The following is a 22,104-nucleotide window of genomic DNA, read 5'->3' on the forward strand; positions in this document are numbered from 1 at the left end:
TCATAACTTTTCCTCATTTCAATCTGTATCTCGTTTTAAGGTTTTACATAATTTCTGATTCATTAATATAACTTGACGTGTGACAAAAGCAAGAATGCATCCGTGGTCAGTAAAAAATCGTTCTCCCAATTCAAGTTTAGTTTGTAACAGTATGCACTTTTAAAAGTGTCACTTGTGTGAATTGTTTTGCAAAGCTTTGGGGTACAACTGTTACACCGGGGAGGGTTTCTTTTAAGGTTAGTTATCAGAAGAGGTCCAAAAGTTAACATGATAAATAAAATATTAGCATAAATACCACTACTTACTGTATCTGTTTCCTCTTTTCGTTGTGCTAATGGGATGTTTGTGTACAGTAGTGGCATACATCAAAATACACCTGTTTTACCAAATGCATTTCTGTCTTGTTTGTTTTTAAATAGGTCGAGAAAATAATTTGTAACTTAAGACCAGCTTTGAAACTTCGGTTACGCTTCATAACACACATCAGCAAAATGGAACCAGCTGCTGTCCCACAACAGCCTCTCAGTAATGGGTCACCAGCACAACAGCCCAGCCAAGTGCCTGTTAATGTTGCTTTGCCAGTAACACAGTGAAATGAAGTGTTCGGCTGGCCTTGGTGTGAAGGCTTCCTTTTGTTGCTGGTCAAGCGAAACATCCTCTGATCTGGTACCTGGTATGCTGTATAACAGGAAGGAGAGCCACGTGCAGATTTCTGCTTCGTTTTCTTTTGCATAAGGAAGCTGTCTGACTCTGCATGCCAGTCTTCTTACCTACTTGTATCAGACGCTAGGTGAGGTATGTGTTGCCTTTCTCTGAAAGCACTGGGTAAAGATTCTCTGCAAGCAAATACATGGATTTCTGAAGAGTTTACAGCTCCCTATCCTGGTTTGAGTCATCTGGATTTTTCCTTTCTTTCTGTCTGTGATATGAAAGGAACAGTCAATGTATGTAGCCTGGTAGAAAATGGCCTTAAATTTGGATTCTGTCATATTAAAAATTTCTATTTTTTTTGTCCAACAGAAGAATTTAAAATTCTTTTTGTCTTTTTGGGCAGACAAGTTAAGCTCTTATGCAGAAACGCTTCTAGACAGAGAGATTGCGTCAATTGTATTGAGTTAATTATGACATCTTTACAAAGACTAAAGAATGAGCCTTTGAAAATATTTGTAAATTTTTTATGTACAGTTCACATTCAACAGATGAGCAATGAGTTTGATCTAGCATCAGTTGCTAGACTGTTAGATTACTACCCAGAGGCTATCTCTAATGAATCTGTTGGAAGTCTGTGTATTCAGTCCAAGCTGTGCTGGTTCATATTTTACCTTTCCTATTTGGGAAGTGGTGTAGTTTTTAAGTCAGTCACATGCATTTTATTGATATCTTATTATACTTTAGATTTGTATAATATTCTACTTTAAGTTTTATGTGTACTGTGTTCAGCAGGATTTGATAACAGAACTGAAAGGCTCAATGTTTTGTAAATACTCATCTTGTTTGGCAAACTTTTTTAATTAAAAAAACACTTTAAATGACTGTATTAGTATTCTTAAGCTTCGTTATTTTCCATACCCATTATATAGAATCACAGAATCACACAGAATGTCAGGGGTTGGAAGAGACCTCGAAAGATCATCTAGTCCAACCACCCTGCCAGAGCAGGACCACCTAGAGTGGGTCACACAGGAATGTGTCCAGGTGGGTTTTGAACATCTCCAGAGAAGGAGACTCCGCAGCCTCTCTGGGCAGCCTGTTCCAGTGCTCTGCCACCCTCACAGTGAAAAACTTTTTCCTTATGTTCATGTGGAACCTCCTATGCTCCATCTTGCGCCTGTTGCCCCTTGTCCTGTCATTGGCCATCACCGAGAAGAGCCCGGCTTCATCCTCCTGACACTCGCCCTTTACGTATTTGTAAACATTGATGAAGTCACCCCTCAGTCTCCTCCAAGCTAAAGAGACCCAGCTCCCTCAGCCTTTCATCATCAGGGAGATGTTCCACCCCCTTCATCATTTCTGTGGCTCTGCACTGGACTCTTTCAAGCAGTTCCCTGCCCTTCTTGAACTGAGGGGCCCAGAACAGGACACACTATTCCAGATGGGGTCTCACCAGGGCAGAGGAGAGGGGGAGGAGAACCTCTCTCGACCTACTGACCACACCCCTTCTAATACACCCCAGGCTGCCTTTGGTCTTCTTGGCCATGAGAGGATATTGTTGGCTCATGGTCCTCCTGCTGTCCACCAGGACCCCCAGGTCCCCTTCCCCTACGCTACTCTCTAACAGCTCAGTCCCCAGCCTATACTGGTCCATGGGGTTGTTCTTTCCCAGATGCAAGACTCTACACTTGCCCTTGTTGTATCTCATTAAATTTCTCCCCGCCCAGCTCTCCAGCCTGTCCAGGTCTCACTGAATGGCAGCACAGGCTTAAAAGTACCTTAAAAGTAAGGATTGACCATAGCATGTATACGTCCATGTCCCAAGTTCCCTATCAGCTTTACAATAACGCCAGTTTTAACCTGTAACAGATAGAGTCCAGATTAGTAAGGTCGGGTCTGATTTATATGTCTCTGTAAAAATGGGTGGAAGTTTTTTTTTTTGTCTTTATGTTTTTGAAAGACAGCAAGCCTGGATTGCTGGAAACTGCTGTCATTTGTATTTTACTTGGAGCCTAAGTTCTGCCACATCTAATGTGAGTAACGGAGAACTGTGAGTGCTCTTCAGTGAATTTGTGGTCTGATAGAAAAACATGTTTGCCTGTTGTATGCTGTGTTTGGTTTAAAAGGTTTTGTATTCCATTCCGGAGTCAAGTGACTCTAATACCGTTGGGCTTCGTTTTGATAACAAGATGAACACAGTTGGTCTCTGTACAGGCCTTCCCATAGGCTTTCTGGGTCAGACCTGAGAAGCAAAATCGTGGTTGTGGGTTTGCAAAGTTCTGTCTGTGTTAAGACTTCTTCTCTTCCCAAACAATTTCTGAAGGACGTGAACAGAAAAGCCTGTAGAAGCAGCATGTTTCATGGCTGTCCTGCATGCATGTTCTCCCTGAGCTAATGCTGTACGCCGCAGGCATCTTTCTGAATGGTCTTATTTCGTATTGAAGTAGGTTTGGTGCTTGATGTGGGACCCAGAGTGTCCCTTCTAATATTTGAAGTAGCACCTGTTTTCAGTCACTGGCATTTCCGAGATAGTATGGAGGAAGTCGGACGGCTGTCTTCAGACAGAAATCGTGACAGCTGTTGGAATTCTTTAAAGCTTTGGGTGTTTTTAGATTTGGTTTGTTTTTTTTCCTTTCTCTTGTAGGTCTGGAAGATTAAATTCTTTAGTGCTATGGTAGGCAACAGTGGTGTACACAAACAGCTCCCTCGTTCAGCTTTGTGTCTTTCTAATGTGTACAGTTACGTTAGGAAGTTGGCTGCAACTTGCAGTATGTGAAGGTGACTTGCCACAGCTGGGCTGGCACCAACAAATCACTGCAAAAACGTTGTGCTTACAGCTTAGAGGCAGTATATCCCACTAACAGGGCTATGGATCGGGACCCCGAGCCCTTGCTTGCCTAGCAGAATTAGTGATTTACAGGGTTTACATATTACAGAATGCAAAGGGAAGACTGTCTCACCCTCTGAGCATGGACACTTGTTCTTTGCAAAACTTGCCAGGTTTCTGAAGGTGCTAAACCCTTGATAGTTGGAATAGGGTATCTCTTCTGCTAAAATCTACACATGCAACTTCAACAGTACTGATCTGAAAATTAATTCTGAACGATGCTTACTTTGAGTTAAATAACTTTAAACCCCAGCTAACCAAATTCACTTTCTAAAGTAGTTAGTAGTTCATTATGGCCGTCATACGGCTGGTTTTTAAAGCTCAAAATACTGCATTTGGCCCTCTGCTGGAACTTGCAGCCGTTCTGAGTAGTGAGGGGAAACATAAGTCTGAGGTTTTGGTTTTGGAGCTTTTTTAATATTCCAAATTACAGGTAGCCAGTATAGAATAGACACAATAGTACTAGGCTTCCCCCGCCTCATCTGACTTTTATAAAGAATTTATATTTATGAAGAGTTGAACAGTTTGTTATAATATGGGTGGGTGAGTCGACAGAGGGTTAGAAAAAAATTCAATTCCCTCTTTAACCACCAGAGGGAGATTTCTTCAAAAAATGTAGTCTGATCTTCAGCTGATGGTGCGTATAATGCAACATCCTGAACGCTCGGATCTTCCTTGAATCTACCAACATTTTGATCCAAGATTTAACAGCTTAGAAGCCATATTACGCTGTTGTCTTTGATGTTTAAAATATGCTTTGTTATTTCTCTTCCTCATAGTTTGCTGGAGGACTCTCTAGAGCAATGGGATTTGCAAAATCTTCCAAACAGATACAAAGATTTTTAATCTTTCAAAGTTGTCACAGATTATTCTTTTTAAAAAAGCCAATAATTTGATGCATGCAACAGTTACCAGAGTTGATGAGAGATTTTTGTACTTAATCACCTCAAAAAATAAGCAATAGAGAAGAACAGTGTATTTTGACTTTTATTTTTAACACTAAGACTTTTTAGGACATAAATGATAGTTTACATACTTGTGGCTTGGCAGACTATACCTGAAATCATGCAGACTTTTCTGAAGTGCAACAAACGGGGATAGTATCGCTGTAAATGGCTGCTTTGACCGTTCAGTTCACTTATTCCTGTGACTCTCCACAAGGTGGGTTTACCCCTACCATGCCTACTGCTGAAAGTGATCTTACAATAGTGAACGAATATCTGAATAAAATGATTGTGCAGTATTTAACTTGCAGTACCCTCTGCAACTCCAAAAGGTGGAGAATGGTTTTGGTTTCCCCTGTGCCTTTGTGCCTTCAGCAAATACAAGTGCAGTAAAAAGTAAAAACTTTCTTTTTTCTGGTTTAGGATCCAGAAGCCCCACATGGAGAGGTTCCTGTCCAACCCCCCTATTTCTTCACTTACGCATCTGCTATTAGCAGCGCTCAGAGAGACACCACTGTGTTTCTACATCCTTTCTTCTAACCTTTTGAATTGGAAGAAAGGTCTTTTTTGTTTTTTTTTTTTTATTATTATTATTTTTGTCTCCTCCTTTTTGCTTCCCTCCTCCATATGTCTGTTCTATATAAGCTCTTGTGAGCTGTAATGCTGGCCAGGCCTGGTCCTTCACCTCATTAGTGTTTTACACACAGACTGCTCTAGGACTTGGTGGTGTGCATCTGATGTCAGATTTCACAGGAGTGAGTTGTTTTAAAGATAAGTGGACACCTTCTGATATTTTTCTCCTGAAATGCGAAGGAATCCTGGCTGTGTCCTGGTGAGAGGAACGCGCTGGGGTTCTGTCAGCCATCAAAGGCAGAGGATCTGTAGTTCTGCCCTACCCCTTTTTTGGCACTGAGTGGGCACAGGCTGCTTTACAGTTTAGCTTTTAATTAAACAGCTGAAATGCCCCCACACCTAATTGCCACCCCGTCGGTGCTGCATGGAAAAGTTTCAAAGCAACACAGATGCTTTTGAAGCAAAAGGCTGAGCTGCATGAAGGAGAGACGGAGGGAGGCCATGCAGGCACAGGGAAAAAACCCAACATTATTAAATAGTTCCCAGGTATATAATTCCATCCACATTATGCTGGGCTCTGGTCCCTTCATATCATTGTTCTATAAAAAAGTTGGAAGTTCGACATTCCACATTTAAGATGGGACTCCATTAACGATTCTTGCTCATGAGAAGAGCTACATAAACTAACATAAAGCTTTGTTTGAGTTAGAATTGTTTATTGTGGTGAAGACTTGAGGGGATGAGATTTATGTTTGGAAAGTGAAAGCAGAAAATATTGATGCGATTGCAAATCGCTGTTGGGTGACACTAGGATTCAGATTTGAAAAGAAAGAAAAAATCATTTCACTGTAGTAAAGCTGCTGCTTTTTTGTTTAGAGTTGCATCTGTAAGCCCTGCCTGGGGACTTACACACAGCTGTGGTGTGGTAAGCCCACAAACGCAAGGTGATCCTCTTTCATCGTAGGCTGAGCTGAGTCAAATCAGCCTGCACATCAACAAGAGCTGTTCTCACAGTTACTGTCTCTTGGATGCAATTTCTTCATCACATGTATGAACAAAGATTCATATGCTTTATATTTTTGTGGTCACCATGAGTATGCATTTTGGACACCTCCACCTCTTTAATGCATGTCTTCATAACGAGGGCAGGCTGGGACAGAATATTGTTCTACCTGTGTCACTGGGGATAGGCTAAGGCTTGCATTTCATTCCCTGCAAAATACGTGATAAAACAAGGCTGCAGATGACCTCACCCTTGGATTAGCCATTAGAGCATCCATCCATCCTCTCCGGTACTGGGCACAAGGCAGATGAATGACAGCGAATTGGTTAGTTGGTTGGTGTTGTATTAACGAGGCAATCAGGAAGTCGAGTAACGTTGGTGTCCCTCTGGAGCCGGAGAAGAGGCGGTTGCAAACCTCTGCAGTTCAGTTCTTGCTCTGAATGGCCTCTGGGAAGGAGCCCGCCACTTCTCATCGACTGCTCATCGAGTCAAGAGAGACTGGCTGGCCAAGCTGGGGCCTGGTGTGAATACCATCCAGTCTAGTGCTGATAGCATGTAATACCTAGTGATCTCTAGGACATCCAAAATACAGCAAAACAAGCAAGGAGAGGACATACAATTCTTGGTGAGGTCCATGATTCACGTCATTACAAATAGATGACTGATAGCTCCAAACAGTGAAAAACGAGCAGACAAAGAACAGTCTGACAGTCCTGTATAACACTCGTACTGAGATACACAACTTGCAGGATCCTCTTCCACACTAACGTGAAGAACTGTGTCATAGAATCATAGAATCGTTAGGTTGGAACAGACCTCTGAGACCATCCATCATGACATTTCCTTTTTTTTTTTTTTCTTTTTGAGATGAAGCACATTTTCCTAATGCTGCTCTTGAAAGCAATGGCAGGTACATTTAAAATTAGTAAAGATCGACTGAAAGTTGTATAAAATACAATTAGCATGTTCAGTGTGAAATGACAGCATAGCATTATCTGTATGATTGCACTGGAGCTGAGAAATTCAGTGCTGATTCCCACTGCAGCTCTAACTCGGGCATGCCATTATTTATTAAATACTGCCAAAGAAAAGAGCACAAAACAAGGTCCTGAATGAGCCAGTCCCTGCACTGAAGGACTTAAAACCTATAAATGAAGGTGTGCAGAAAGAGGAAAAATTGTATAGTTGAGAAAAAAGTAACAACAACTTGTTGGGTTTCCTTATTAGCATACCAGTTTTCCTGTGAGTGCTGCAAAAGCAGGATGCATGTGTGATATCTTTGAATGAATTTATGGAGGTGTTTGGCAAATGGAGAAAGGCCTTAAGAGGTGAGGGTGAGATAAACAGATGGGAATGGAAACTGTTGACGGGCTCCGAAGGGTTGTGAGGTTGAATTCTGTAAGAAAATCCCCATAGGCTCTTTCCTTCCTTGATGCTGTTTCTGCTAAGATGTAATTTAGCAGAAAGGAAACCTGGCTGTAGCTTATCACATCAGTAACTTTTCTGTTGGTTTTTTTTTTGTATTCTCAAGCCCCAGCTGAACCAGCCTTTAAGGCCCTTCAGAGGAGTAAATCCACCTCACGCCTCTTTTTTTTTTTTTTTTTACGTGCTATCCTTAAAAGCCTAGGTGAAATGATTAAAGGAGTGTATATTGACTCCACACATGGCAGTAGAGGCAGATTGTCACCTGCCTTCAGCTGGCGTGTAGCCTCTTTTAATCAATGTCAGTGCTCTGACTATGGATAGAAAGGGGAAAGACAGAGAATATATCTCCTCTACCACTGCAGAATTAGCATTGCTCTGGGAGCAAAAGCCATGTTAGAATTTATGACAGAAAGAGTTCAGCAGCAATACTAGCTTCCACTTCTCCCTTCCCACCTATTCTACTTGTTCTTGCCCCCACTGACTCCCCTTCTCCCTAACTGCAGAACCGCTCTGTGAAAATAAAAATAACTTTTCCCCTACGGGAGCAGATCCCGACTGGGAGCAAGCATGGGAGAGGCTGGGTGGGCACCAGGGTCCAGGGGAAGCTTGGCGTCATCAGCATCTCCCAGCCTCCACGCTGCAGGTAGCTGATGCAGCTTGTGGTAAACGTGCTAGTGGAGGGCTATCGGCATGAAATGTAGTCACAAGTGTTGAATGTGGGCTATTTTGGGCTATTTAGTATCTTGAGAAGTAGATCAGTGATGGGGGAAGCTCTGTGAGGTTGGAAAGGAGGATGGGGTCCTCCCATTAGTTCTCATCTAACTAAGCCATGGCACAAGCTGTTACTGCTGGTTGAACTGCAAAGGACCGAGCCCATGCTGGTAATGCGTCTCTAGGCCTGGATGCTCCCGCACTTTGGAAGTGCAGGTCACACAGCAGCCATGTCACCTCCTCTTCCTTGGTGGCGTTGTGCCCACTTCCTCATGAGAGCTTGGCTGGAGAATCAGATTTTTGCGAAGAAGTGCCTTTTTTTGGAGACATTGAGTGCAAATGCTTAGAGCAGGTGAAAACAGAGACATTACACTCTCCTTCCTACCTATGATCTCAGATTAAGACCTGTGTTGCCTTGGGAGTATCCTGGCCCTCCTGAGGGCAGGATGGAGAGGATTTCACCTCTCCTGCTACCTCCTGGCTGTTGGCCTGTGATCCTCAGTGGCGGGGGATCCTCACTGTAGGTGCAGGGAGGGGGGTGCTGAAGGCTCACATGCTGCAGGTCAAGCTGAATTTTGACAGTGTGCAAATCAGCACGCACAATAAAGCTTTCTGAGCCTTCCACCAATTAAAGGAGCAACTGAGAGAAGTCTGAACATCACCCAGACATCAGCATTGTGGTCTGGAGTCCTGTGGGCCTCAAATTTAACATGTCAGGATTACTGTATGTGCTGTATCTAGTTGAAGAAGTAACCTCAAATAAGTTTAGTTTGCTATATTAAGGCAACTGTGTGCCAGGGTCTCCGCTCTTCAGGACAGCATTAGGATGAGTAAAGCTTCCACGCTACAGATGCAAGAGACAATTGCCATTGTAATTTAATTTTAACTCACTCTTATTCTGAATAAAAAGTCACCTTTTAATATTTAGACTCAGTTTTACACATTTTAATGCTGGTTTTGAGCTCTGCAAAGTTTGGGGTTTGGAGAAATAGGCCAAAAGAGGGGAGTGAGATGAGATGCTGCTGTGGGGCCAATTGCTCCGAACACCGGACAAAATTAACTTCTGGTTTTCCCCAAACAACTTCTGTGCTAAGTTCAAAACAAAGACAATAAATGTCAATCCTGAAAGCAACATTTATGAAAACACTTTTTCCTCCCCAGTTTAAAAAAATGTGGCTAAGAGTTTTCCATATTTTCTTCAAAGCTCCTTTTTTTGCACAAAAGGAATAAAAAGACTTGAAGAAGGGTCACAGTCGGTGTCGACTTCATCATTTGCAGCCTTGCACATTCTGAGCAAAAGTGTTTCTAGATCGGTCTGACAAAAGCCAGAGATGCTGTTTGCCCGTCCCTTTGAAAGTGGAGCTCCAATTATTCCAGCTCGCAGCTTCAACTTGACACTCATTATGACACCTGCAACAGAGGTGAAGTTACTGTCAGGAGGGGATTTGGTTTTCTTTCCACCCACAGGAAAAAACAAATACACACACCCAGGAGCAGCAGTTACTGTTTTCTCGTCCTTGAGCCTCTTGCAAGGCAGTAATTGTTTTATGGTTTTCTTAGACTGTTAATTTGCAGTCTTTCATGTGACTGAAATGTCACTTTAGCAGTTTTTAAGAAATACACGTACAATACTGGGCAGCATCTGTTGAGCATCTTTGAAGGACAAAGCTTTCACAGAATACATCCTATCTCATGTTGCTATTTATAATTTAGGTAATTTTTTTTTTTTTTTTCCCAACAGCTTCATTGTAAACAAAGGTATTTGCCTTAAAAGGATGGATAACCCCGACCGATAACAACTCCATCACCTCTGCAGTCTGGCAACTATTTCAAATTCCCTTTGAGATTTCCTTGGGGTTTTTTTCTATCATCTTTTTTTATTCAGCGTTTTCTGAAGGAAAAGACGGACAAATCAAGGCAAGAGGATTTTCATAGAATCATAGAATCATTTTGGTTGGAAAAGACCTTTAACATCATCAGGTCCAACCATTATCCTAACACTACCAAGCCATCACTAAACCATGTCCCAAAGCACCACATCTATATGTCTTTTGAACACCTCCAGGGATGGTGACTCCATCACTTCCCTGGGCAGCCTTTTCCAATGCTTGAAAACCCTTTTGGTGAAGAAATTCTTCCTAATATCCAATCTAAATCTCCCCTGGCAGAGCTTGAGGCCATTTCCTCTCATCCTATTTCTTGTTACTTGGGAGAAGAGACCAACCCCCACCTCACTACAACCTCCTTTCAGGTAGTTGTAGAGAGTAATAAGGTCTCCCCTCAGCCTCCTCTTCTCCAGACTAAACAGCCCCAGTTCCCTCAGACGCTCCTCATAAGACCTGTTCTCCAGGCCCTTTACCAGCTTCGTTGCCCTTCTCTGGACACGCTCCAGCACCTCAATGTCCTTCTTGTAGTGAGGGGCCCAAAACCACACACATGACATTCAAGGTGCGGCCTCATCAGTGCCAAGTACAGGGGCACGATCACCTCCCTACTCCTGCTGGCCACACTATTTCTGACACAGGCCAGGATGCTGTTGGCCTTCTTGGCCACCTGGGCACACTGATGGCTCATGTTCAGCCAGCTGTCGACCAGCACCCCCAGGTCCTTTTCCGCTGGGCAGCTCTCTGGCCACTCATCCCCAAGCCTGTGGCGCTGCATGGGGTTGTTGTGACCCAAGTGCAGGATCCAGCACTTGGCCGTGTTGAAGCTCACATGACTGACCTCGGCCCATGGATCCAGCTTGTCCAGGTCCCTCTGCAGAGCCTTCCTACCCTCGAGCAGATCAACATTCCCTCTTAATTTCATGTCATCTGCAAACTTGCTGAGTGTGCAATCGATACCCTCATCCAGGTCGTTGATAAAGATATCAAACAAGACCGGACGATTCCCCACACTGCATTGCCACATTTCAGAGAAAAATTCCTGTGCTTCAGCATTTGCAAGAAACCCTACCCCAGATGCAGGGCACAGCTGGGCAAGCACGTACTGGGAAGGCTGTTCAGAGAGGGGGACCCAGAACATTTCCACGCCTGCCTTCCCAGGCTCCACTGCATTTGACTCCTGCAACCTTGAGCTTTCTCCTGTCTCACCCAGTGAACAAATGGAGAGATATCAGATTAGCCCATGAAGGATGGCCCCATCATGAACCACTGCAATGCAGTTTTGTGAGTCTCCATGCTGGCATTATCCCATGTCCCGTTTTCCATGCTCCTGTTTTCACTGCTGTCATCACAGCTTTCCTCTGCAGAACCTCAGTGGCCACCAGCCACGAATTCCACTGGATTCAATCTCCCCCGGTTCTGAGCTCCTCACCCCTGAGAGCACATGAAGCAGCCAAGAGCTGAGCATGCATATCACAAACAGAAGTAACCATTTGGTGAAAACATGAGACTTTTTGTCTTTAAAGAGAACAAGAGAAATTATAATCATCAAGAAAATAATAAGCACATTCACTGTAATTTCTCATTATTATTTTCGGTTGAAATCTAAAAAAGCCCTTGGGAATTCTGGAAAATGGAGTGAACCACATTTGCCAGGCAGCTTTGATAGAAAATTATTTATTTAGGGTTTTTTTTTCCTCTCAGTCACTCTAACACATGACCATGATTAGGATATTTGCCACCTGCAAAGGAGTATTACTATGTAATTTTATTTTCCATAGCTTTGTGAGAGATAGGCTATCACATAAGCTGTGGCAACAGTCCAACCTCCCAGCTCGCAAAGAGTTTTATTGAGCTTGTTGATGGTGCTTTTGCCTCTGAGAGAGACAGTTTGGGCCACCACTTTCTTCTCTTCAAAATGAGCGCTCTAGCCAAAATGAAAATAACAGGGTGCTATAATTATTTTCTCTTGGTGCATGAAATAAACACTCAAGATGTTGGCTTGATAATGTTTACAGCCAGCCTGCAAGCAGAACCTGCAGTACTGCAAGCTGTGAAACAGATTTTTATATACACATTCCTCATCTGGGCCTTATTTACTGTATGTAGTGTATTCAAGCTGTCATGCACAGGAGGTTTTCTGGTGTTGTATCCTGAAATACGGTTACAGCCCTTAGGATAGTCCCTGCTCTAGGCACCTTCCCAATGTTTTGGGTCATGTAAGAAAGCCTTAAAGCAGAGAGGTTGCTCAGACATGTTCCTTCGGGTCTTCTGTCAAATCTCAGTGAAGCCCAGGTGACCTTGTCATCACTTCACTGCGATTTGGATCTGGGATTTGGCCTTTTTCTGTGATTGGCACTCACACCCCAGCCACCAGGTTTCCCCGGTGGGGATGTTCAACAGCCAGCTGCAAGCAAGTGATGGCCCAAAGCAGGTTGCATGACATCAGCCCTAAACATTTAACTTGTGTGTGTGTAAACATTTATTTTTTCAGATTAAGACATTGGAACATATGGCGTTCAGCTAATTTGAGGAAAACGCGGGATGGACAGTTGTATGAATTTGAAACAGAGACGGTCCTCTGGAGCACGTGCAATACTTCTGGAGTGGCATCCTGTGTCAACCCTGTCAGAGAAAAGAAAGCCCTTTGAGACGGATGGGACACCATAAAAATCCAATCTCTGTGATCCATCAGCAAACTGTATCTTCTGCTCCAGTAGATGACAAGCTGACAAAGCTTGTTTCAAAGAACATTTTCAACTTGCTTAATAAATTAGAAAAGGCAGCTTGCAAATGGCATATTTCATTTGCAGTGACATAAATCCCAAACAGATTTTTCAGTAGTGTTACGAATTAAATAAAGTGATTTATGGTTTTCCTTGGCATCAGTTGTCTGTCTTTCTCCCTGAAATTAGATGAACTAAAAGACAGAAAAGTAGGACAGAGTTAAAAAAGCATTAGGTTGAAACATTACAGAGTAAGAGTATTTAAGAAATTAAAATATAAAATGCTGACCACCAAGGAATGATGGGTGTGGCGGATTAAGGGCGCGGACTCCGATTGGGGATAAACTGAAGACCTTTATTGTTTGCTACAGCATCATTATATACTTTTCTCTACTAGTACACGCGCCACTAAGTAAGCTGTGATTAATGTACAGGCATTGTCCACGCGCCACTACGGCCGACCCCATTGGCTGCAGGCTTGTGTTCCTCTCCTGTCTAACAGTCTGCACCTGTTTACTTCCCTGTTATCTTCCTTTACTCTTGTTCAAGGCTTAGGGCAGGAGCTGCCTGAATCCTGTTAACTCTTCCCATTCCTTCTTTCCTTGTTCCTCCTCAGATGGGCTCATGGCTGAGGTACAAGAAGGGACTTCAAGAACCTAGACTCATTCTTCTCTGACACGGTCTTCCCAAAGCTCTGAGATTCATTGTGACTTTATTGTCCATCAATAAAACATGGCAAATAAGGCTCCCCTACCTCCTGGTTGGGCCATGAAGACTGTAAAGTACTCATACATACATAGTGACAATCAGGGCCATGTGATGGCCATAGGGAAACAACAGGAAAAATCACAAACTAAACTGCTAAGAGCATCCTTTCTCTTGAACCTGGGACTGTCTGCTTTGTCTTCTGCAGAGGTTCCCAAGCTTGTTGTGCTCCTATTCTGTCACCATCATCACTGTCATCAGCTGCTACCCTGTTTTCTGTGTGTTACAGAAAATTTTCAGTCATTTGGTCAGCATCTGTAGGATCTGAAATAATAGCTTATGTGCCCCATACCAAATCTTCCACAATTCGGGAGTCCCAGGTCAAAATGCAGAATGATCATTAAGATGGAGGTGGATTTTGTTTTCCCCAGAGAAAGGAGGGTAGAAAAGGAAGTTTCAGATAGAGACATAAGCACTCACAGGACAGGATCATATTTATCCTGTAGATATTTTTTTTTATGAGCTGTTCTACACACACACACATCCCCCTTATTTATCTGGGTGGGTAACATTTCCTGCTGAAAGGTCCTGTCCACAGCCCTGGTTATCACCCCAGGACACATGCCACCCTCCCTGGACTTGGACCATGACAAGGACATATGCCTTCCTCAGCAAGAGGAGCAGCACGACAGCTCTTTTACTCTGGTGTTCTTCATCCTGCAGCCAGGTGAGAGAGGGAGGACAAAAAAAAAGTATTAACGAAGGTATGGGAAGACTGTTGACAATCCCCCTACAGCCAAACAATTAAATTAATCCCTGTAGTAACTTAGTCAAGCCTCCCAATTTGAAACCGTCAGAAAGTACTAGTCTAGAAGAGATCTAAGAGCTTGTTTACAGCAGAGCTTGTATCGTTCAGCCAGGCTTGTGTGTTAGAGTGGTGCAACTCCATAGCATATGTGGTGGCCGATATGTGGTGCCCCTCATTAACCTCTTCCACCTTGCAGCAAGGTTTCTGTGCTCGTTGTTCTATGCATTGTCCCAAGGTGTTTTTAAGCTTCTTTCACCCTCTTGTCTACAAAGCGGTGAAGCAACATCACAGCTGTAAATGAGGAAAAATTGGACTCTCATCGTTTTCTCGGCTGTGTATCAAGCTGTTTTTCCTGTAAACAGCACCCCTGCGGTACTACCAGGCGTTGAACAAGATAGACAAAAGAGCAGATATGAACTGAGAGCACGGGCAGGCTGTGAGTTAACACCTCTCTGTAATCCCTGCCTAGTGTTAGGTGTGGGGATGATGTGGCAGCTCCTGCTGCCATTAAACCAGGCACAACTGGGCCACATGGAAAGCTAGTTTTCTTTCAACAGAAAAATACTCTTTTATGGATAATAAAAGTCCTTGTTTTCTCATCTTAAATACATGATGTGGAAGAAGCTGTTACAGAGAAGGATTTCTCCACCTCAACCTAAGAGGCAGCAGGGATCACTCTTAGGTTGCAATTTTCCTGTTTCTCAAACCAGCTTTTTTTCTGGGCAAGTATTTCCCAGCTGAGCTCTGGAAAAAGAGAAGGCAAACTTAGGCAGTTACTTACTCCTTCAAGTGAAAGGTGGGATGGGGCGGTCTTCCCTTTCCCTTCCCCTCCCCCTTCCCCTTCCCCTTCCCCTTCCCCTTCCCCTTCCCCTTCCCCTTCCCCTTCCCCTTCCCCTTCCCCTTCCCCTTCCCCTTCCCCTTCCCCTGCCCCTGCCCCTGCCCCTGCCCCTGCCCCTGCCCCTGCCCCTGCCCCTGCCCCTGCCCCTGCCCCCTCCCCACTGCCCCATAGGGTGTGTAAGGCCCTGGGCTGCACACTCTCTGATCCCCAGAGACCCAAGGACAGCCACTGCAGTGCTGCTTGCACTCAGCACACTGAATTTTGGGATGCCCCTTCATGTTCCCGTCCTGGCCCTCGCTCATCTGACAGGCTTCACGTGAGGCCAGTGAGGGTGCAAGGAGGAGGGCAGGACAGGGGACCCCATGCCCACTGCCCCCCACAATGTCAGCGCCCTGAGCTCTTCTCTCAGGAGCCTGATGCTCTGAGGAAAAGGCAATCCAGACAAATAGGAGACAGCAGGAATACAGCCCTGACTTTTGTTGTCATGAGGAGGTTTTAATGGAATAAAATGAAAGCTGAGATGTTTCTCCATCCTTTCTGAGTCCCAAGAGTGCTGAGAGCAGTGCTCAACTGAGATGTGGGGAACCCGGGCTTTCACTCAGAAGCGTACGTAAATCCAGCTACTGTAGGTTTATACATACAGACCCTAAGCTTGCGATGGTGTGCCTAACAATGCATTGCAGCTCATCTCATTGCCTTCAGCATTTCAGATTAATATATTGAGTTTATGCAGCCATAATTGAGAACCAAAAGCAACAGTTGTATCAGTGACAGCAAATTTCAAACTTTCAGGCAGCTAGAGATTGTGTTTTTCCCACATGCAAATATGCAAGCCCACAGCGACCTGAAACCTTCTCTCTTGACTGCATGAAGAGGTGAGACATGATTTCCCCCATGTTTACAAGTCACCTTCTCATCTCACTGTTACCAGCTGTTCAGAAACAGGTATCGATGGGAATTTGTTGTGTCAGACACTCTGGTGCAGAGAAACTTTCTCTTCTATCGTGTTAGCTCTCCTCCTCCTCTTTTTCTCCTCTCCCTCTCATAACAGACATTTCCATTATTTTTCTGACCATTCAGAAGAGCTCAAACACTGAGTGCAGCAGAGCCTTACCAAAGTTACTGCTTCCAAACTAGCGGCTTCTTGTTTCAGCAGGTAGTGCAGGGAAAAGAGGTTTGGGTGGTGTCATGAAAACTTTGTGTGGAGGTTCTGGAGTGTGTGAAGGAAGACAGATAACATACCAATGCTTTAGAAATCCCAGTAGTCACACAGAAAAATTACACTCAGCTTTGCTATCCCCCTCAGTTTTCAAGTGAGATATTAAACTATCTTTCAACTTCAACTGATGCTCATACTAAACTTGTTCATTTTACATTGGCCAAATTCCCTACATATTTGGTGTTTTCGTCTATTGTGTCTCATCACATATGAGGTCTAAAGTTCCCTGGGGCAGAAACTCTCTTTCCTATTGCATCTGTTCTCAGTAACTTATAAAACAGAGCTTTAACTCCACTCAGAAGGGCTTTTAGGCACAGCTATGCTGCAGCATTAGGTGCCCTCAAGCCCTGGAACTTCAAAGGTGTAGAAATCTGCAGATTCTGACATTTACTGTTCCTTGAGATGTCTACACAGCATCTCTCAAGAGCTTTGCTTGTCCTGCTGGGAATGCTGTGAAGTAGTCCTCTGCTGTTCATATTTTTTGGTTAAGATCCTTGAAACCAAACCAATAAATTGCAATTTAGAAGAATCTTTAGTAACCTACTCAGAGGGGGAACTAAATGCATGTATTTATACTGGTGTTGCAACCTTCATCATAATTGTAATGCTGCTACTTCAATAAAAATTCCTGACTTCCAGGGGAACTGGATTTTGCCTCACTAAGAATATTTTAAAGAATGAAATTGGGTACCTGCTCCATCTCAGAATGCATGCTCTTTCAAAGAGTGATACCCTTGTCATATAAACTCCCACCAGATTATAGGTGGCAATTCAGTCATGTTTTCTTTTATGTATTCCAAAAATCGCTAATCCAGACTTGGGTGTTCACCTTTACAACATGTAGTGCCGTAGCTGTAATAAACCTTGATGACAGTGCTTCAAAGCCACGTGGAATTGATTTTAGCAAAGCAGAAATGTATTGCAAGGTATTCAGTAATATGCAGAATTGTAATTTTGTGCGTCGGATTAAACGAGAGAATGAAAAAACCACACAGAAGTAACAAATGCAAACCTGGAGTTTGCTCAAACAATGCAATTACAAAGGAAGAAAGTCAGACGTGTGTATTGGACAGCAGTCAAATTGTGACACAAATGCAATTCCTACATTAAAGATAAAAAAAGTATATACCATGCAAGATTTTATACTCATCAGTGTTTTTTCTTGGTTTTATTTTAGCAATAGAGATCAGTGATGTTCCTTCATTATTTGTCAGCTAGGGAAAGACTATTGTAATTTTTCCAGCTTCTAAAATGCTGTGATAGCACCATGGGGGATTCACAAGTGCTTTGATTAGGACATAAAATCGCAAGGAAAGTGAAAAAAAAAAAAAAAGAAGAAATTAAAGAAAAGGGTAAGGCAGCTTTTTGTAAGTGTGGTTTGAAATGAAACAGAAAGGAGGGTAAGATACGCTCCAGTGTTCCCTTGCTGTGCAGAGACCTTCCCTGCAGTGGCTGGGGGTCAGGAGAACAAGGTGAGTAGAGCAGACCTTGCAGTGCACTGGAGATGCCAGGGGTTAGTATTCAGCTCACCTGAACAATGTCTGGTCTATGTGGTCTAAATAATTCCTCAGGCCCAATGGGCTGTTAGTAGGCAGAAACATGTCTTCAGGTGACACAGGCAGAGGGATAGGCAGGGTCTACCAGTCTCCCCAACCTAAGACAAGCACAGTGAGATGGCACCAGGGGACCTGGGGTGAGGAGTCACCCCAGGGAGGCTTAAAAAGAGCTGAGCTTGCTGCTGGCTGCCCCTGATGCTGTTCCTCGCAGATCTAACCTGCCTCTGAGAGGCAGGCTGAAACACCGTTGTCTCACACGGTAGTGCAGGACAGGCAAATGTGAGCCGCAGCAAACGCAGAGGCAGTGTCCATTCGTGTCCCTGTGACCGCTACACCGAGAGTCAGTCAACGAGCACATTGCCTAGTGCCGCCAGAGCGCTGCGCTCAGCCTACGCTGCGCGAGTTTAACCCGGCGCATCTTCCCTGCCATGTCTCCTGCGTGAACCCCGAACTTTGCCCCTTTGCTGTGACAAATGCCATACGGCTTTACCAGGAGCCTTTTCTGCTACAGTGCCACTGCGACATCTCCCACTTCTGCAAACGCTTCAGTTCCCCGTCAACGGAAAAGCTGTGGAAGGCAGAATACGGAAAAGATTTTGGAGGGCAAGAGAAATTCCTGGGTTTTGAAGATCTTGTGGTAATATAGCAGGCCACAAGACGGAGCCAGAGTAGTAAAAGCCATCTCTAGAAGGGCTTTTTTTTCCCCCACCAACAGATGGACCAAAGTCAGAGGTTTTAATGTAAGCTTCTATCAGGGGAAAAAGTGTCATAATCTTAGTAGAACTGAAATACTGTTTAAATATTGCATACTTGCATTTAAATAATTTAATAAGTACATATTTAATATGCAACATTAACTTAATAATTCAATGTAAGTCAATAATTTAATATATAAATCTAAAATACTTAAAAATATGTGTTCTATGATGTTGCTGTGCAGAATGACAGCATGAATAGATAAACATGTTTGAGTTTTATTTACATTTTTGAATGTATAAATAGTGGACTTGGGAGGATAAAGTATTTCTCTGTGTCCTCTTCTCCAGGACTGCTACTGGCACATCATAGAAACAGAAACTTAGAACCAAACTCTAAGAAACAGTAAAACAAAACATGCTCTTTTCCTTAGCATATCCTCCCAGCATTCATAATCTGCAGTTTAAGAATTTGCTGTTGAAAGTCGTGTTCATAGGGTCCCGTATAGTAATGATTAATGAACCTTGTCTGCTTCGTCTCTGAATCTATTTGTATGTCATATATACGTATTTATATAGCCCTCAGTGCTATAGCATACTAGCACCTCAGAAACAACCCCAGATGCACCTCAGAAAACTCATATGTAAATGGGTCAGTTCTACTCGTACTCTTTCCACCTGCAGCATAGGTCTGTAAAATGCCTCAACAGTAAAAATAAAAGAGGACAGGAAACAAAGTCTTGGTTTGAAAAATGTCAAAAAGTGCTTCATTTTAATGCTGTTGGACTAGAATGGTTTGATGTTTCATTCAAAACAACAGGTTTTGGTATAGAAAGGAAGAAAAACTAGAAAACAAAATTGAAGGGCGTTTAATTACGCGCAACATATTTTGTTTTACTTGAATGAATCATCGAATTATTACGTTGTTTTAATCTGAGAGGATAATATTTGTTTTAGCTTGTTCAAAGCTTTTTGTTTCCAAGAGTGGGGAAGGACAAGGTAATTCCTACTGCTTACCTGTGGACCCAAACCCCTGCATTTATACACCTGGTCCACTCTCACTCTGTGCTCTTTCTGAAACCTTTCAAACAAGCCTGGTTTTGGCCTCCTGGCCCTCTGGATCCCAATACCTCCCTGTGGTCCCTCCCTTCACTTTGACTCTGCCATGCTTCCCCTGAGTTTTGCATTTCACCAGGATGTTCCCACAGCCCTTGCCTTCAGCTGATGGGCAGTTGCAGATGTGGCAAGTGTCCTTGGACTAACCAATGGTCATTGCCTATGCAGCTTGAAAGCAGCCAAGGAGTTTATTTTAGCAAGTTTGTTTGCACAAAACTAATTCTTTAACAATGGTTTCTGTGCATTTTCCTCATCTGAGCAAGGTCAACCCCTCTTAAACCTGCCTGGGGACATGATTTTACCATGTTGCTTTCACTATGGTGCAACACTTTTTCAGTAGGACCTTTGTTTGGCTTTTGGCAAGGAGGAGTAGGACAACAAAAGCACTAGTATCAACTCAGTTTTGAAAAAATATGAATAGGAAACTGCCTTATTTTTATCCTTGAATAATTTAGATCACAAACAGAGTGAATTGTGTCAACAAGCAGCTACCTAGTGAGTTAATTAGCTGTGAATTTTCTAGTTTGAATTCATCAGCAGTCATACCACTATAAGCCAAAGACAGAAATTAATACGTTATTGTCCTAATATTCACAGCTTTTACTTTAAATGAGAGAGTGAGAGAGGTTGATTGACTGACTAACTGACTACACCATAGTCTGGTGGTGAAGAAAAGCTACAAGGCTTTTACTGCTGCTTGGGAGTTGACACCAGATGATGATGGTGTCATTCCTGTTTGAGCTGGAAAACCCAACCACGTCACACACGCAGGTACAGAGAGGCAGACTTTTGCTTACTTGTTCATAAGCTCCAGCAAAGGCAGGTGACACTGGAGCTGTGAGTGTGAAAACATGTAACATTCTCAGGAAATAAAGCTTTAGTGACCTAAATGCTCCTAGAAATACTGCATCTGAATAAAGAAAAAAGGAATTGATGAGGAATGTGTCCTACACAATTCTCATAAGGGTTCCTCTTTCTAAATAGACTTTTTAAAAAAAATTATTCTAAAGTGACTTAATAATGTGTAAGACTTGCTTTGTTGCAGGAAGCATACATATGTATTTTTAAAGACTGTTCAAAAGGCTCTGCTTGTTCAAGAGGCTGCTCTGTCAACAAGCCCCTCAGTGTTTGGGTTCTTTTATTTTGCAAGATTCAATAAGACCAAAGGCTAGTTAATGAAAAAGATTTTCTATGGAAGTTCAAACAGAATTGAGTGATAAAAAATGATTTACACTTTCTTACAAACAGTAACTCTCTCTCTATATATGTTTACTCAGTACCCCTGAGATCGGTGAAACCAGGTGCAAATTGCCTGCTGTCCTGGTTTGGTTGGGACAGAATCACAGCCCAGCCACGCCAGGCCGGCCGTTAGCAGCTTCGAGTCAGCCAGGGCAACTGACCTGAGTTAGCTATAGGGGTAGCCCATACCATAGTGTCATGGTCATTGTAAAGGGGGAAGGTTGGCTGAGGAGAGGGAGTTCCTGTGGGGTTTCTGTTGAGGTTCCTTCTGCTCTCCCTCTGGCTTCTCCCAAGGACTGCTCTCTGGTTGATTGTGGGAACTGGGTATTCATTTAGCTGAGTATATTTCTGTTGGTATTGATGGTGTTTCATGAAATCTGTTTTCACTTCAACTCATGGGTCTGCTCTCTTTTTTTTCCCTGATTGCCCTCCCTGGCTGGTGAGGGGTTGTCAGGTGATGGAGCAGCTGTCTGCATTTAGCCCTGGGTACAGGCTAAAAGTAGACACCTTCTTTCCTAAAGAACTTTAATTCTCTTGTGCCTTCTGTTGAAGGTATTGCAGAAGTTGAGGACTTTTGTTGCATTAACCTTGCTTGCATAAAACACTAAGGATCTCCTTCAATACCTGTGTGGTAAGACTATTTAGTGCTTTGTTAGTGGTGTGCGTCTAAATGACATCAAGCCTGATAGGAAGACAATAGCTTCACTGTGAAAGCTTTTGTGCTACAGATTGAAGGAAGTGGATCATCTTGCGTTAAGCCACTAGATCAAAGCTCAGAAGAGATAGCTTACATTGTTTACTCTCTCTGAAGCTGTGATCTTGCCTCTTACACCTCTGTTCTACAAGGCTGTTGTCAGGAGGGATGCTTTGCATGTTTGATCAGGTACTGTATGTGGACTGTAAATTAAACTGAGTAAAAATTGTAACTTCAGGTAATTATCCTAGCAAATTCAAGGGGGTCTTCCTATAATCTTTCCTTATACCTTCTAGTCCAGGCCAACCAAAAATAATTAAAACAGAGGAGTTCTAGTTGATGTGCTGATATTCTCCCTCAGCTGAGAGGCTAAACTACCTTTCTCTTTCCTTTCAGGACAAACATTGAAGTTTGATTTATTTCCACTATAT

At 43.2% G+C, this 22,104-nt stretch overlaps 1 protein-coding gene across 7 annotated transcripts in view; it reads left to right on the forward strand.

Moving 5' to 3' along the window:
• The window catches only part of MED23 (mediator complex subunit 23), a 38,440-nt gene extending 36,907 nt beyond the window's left edge, over positions 1-1,533 (forward strand). For all 7 annotated transcript variants that reach the window (XM_086482418.1, XM_086482421.1, XM_086482419.1 and 4 more), the window contains one exon: positions 420-1,533. In XM_086482418.1, coding sequence (XP_086338544.1) covers positions 420-593 — 174 coding nt within the window. In that variant the 3' untranslated portion in view covers positions 594-1,533. The remainder of the gene's footprint in view (positions 1-419) is intronic.
• The last annotated feature ends 20,571 nt before the right edge of the window (positions 1,534-22,104 follow it).

The sequence above is a fragment of the Leptosomus discolor genome, chromosome 2 (genome assembly GCF_034619465.1).
Source record: "Leptosomus discolor isolate bLepDis1 chromosome 2, bLepDis1.hap2, whole genome shotgun sequence".
Lineage (NCBI taxonomy): Eukaryota > Metazoa > Chordata > Aves > Leptosomiformes > Leptosomidae > Leptosomus > Leptosomus discolor.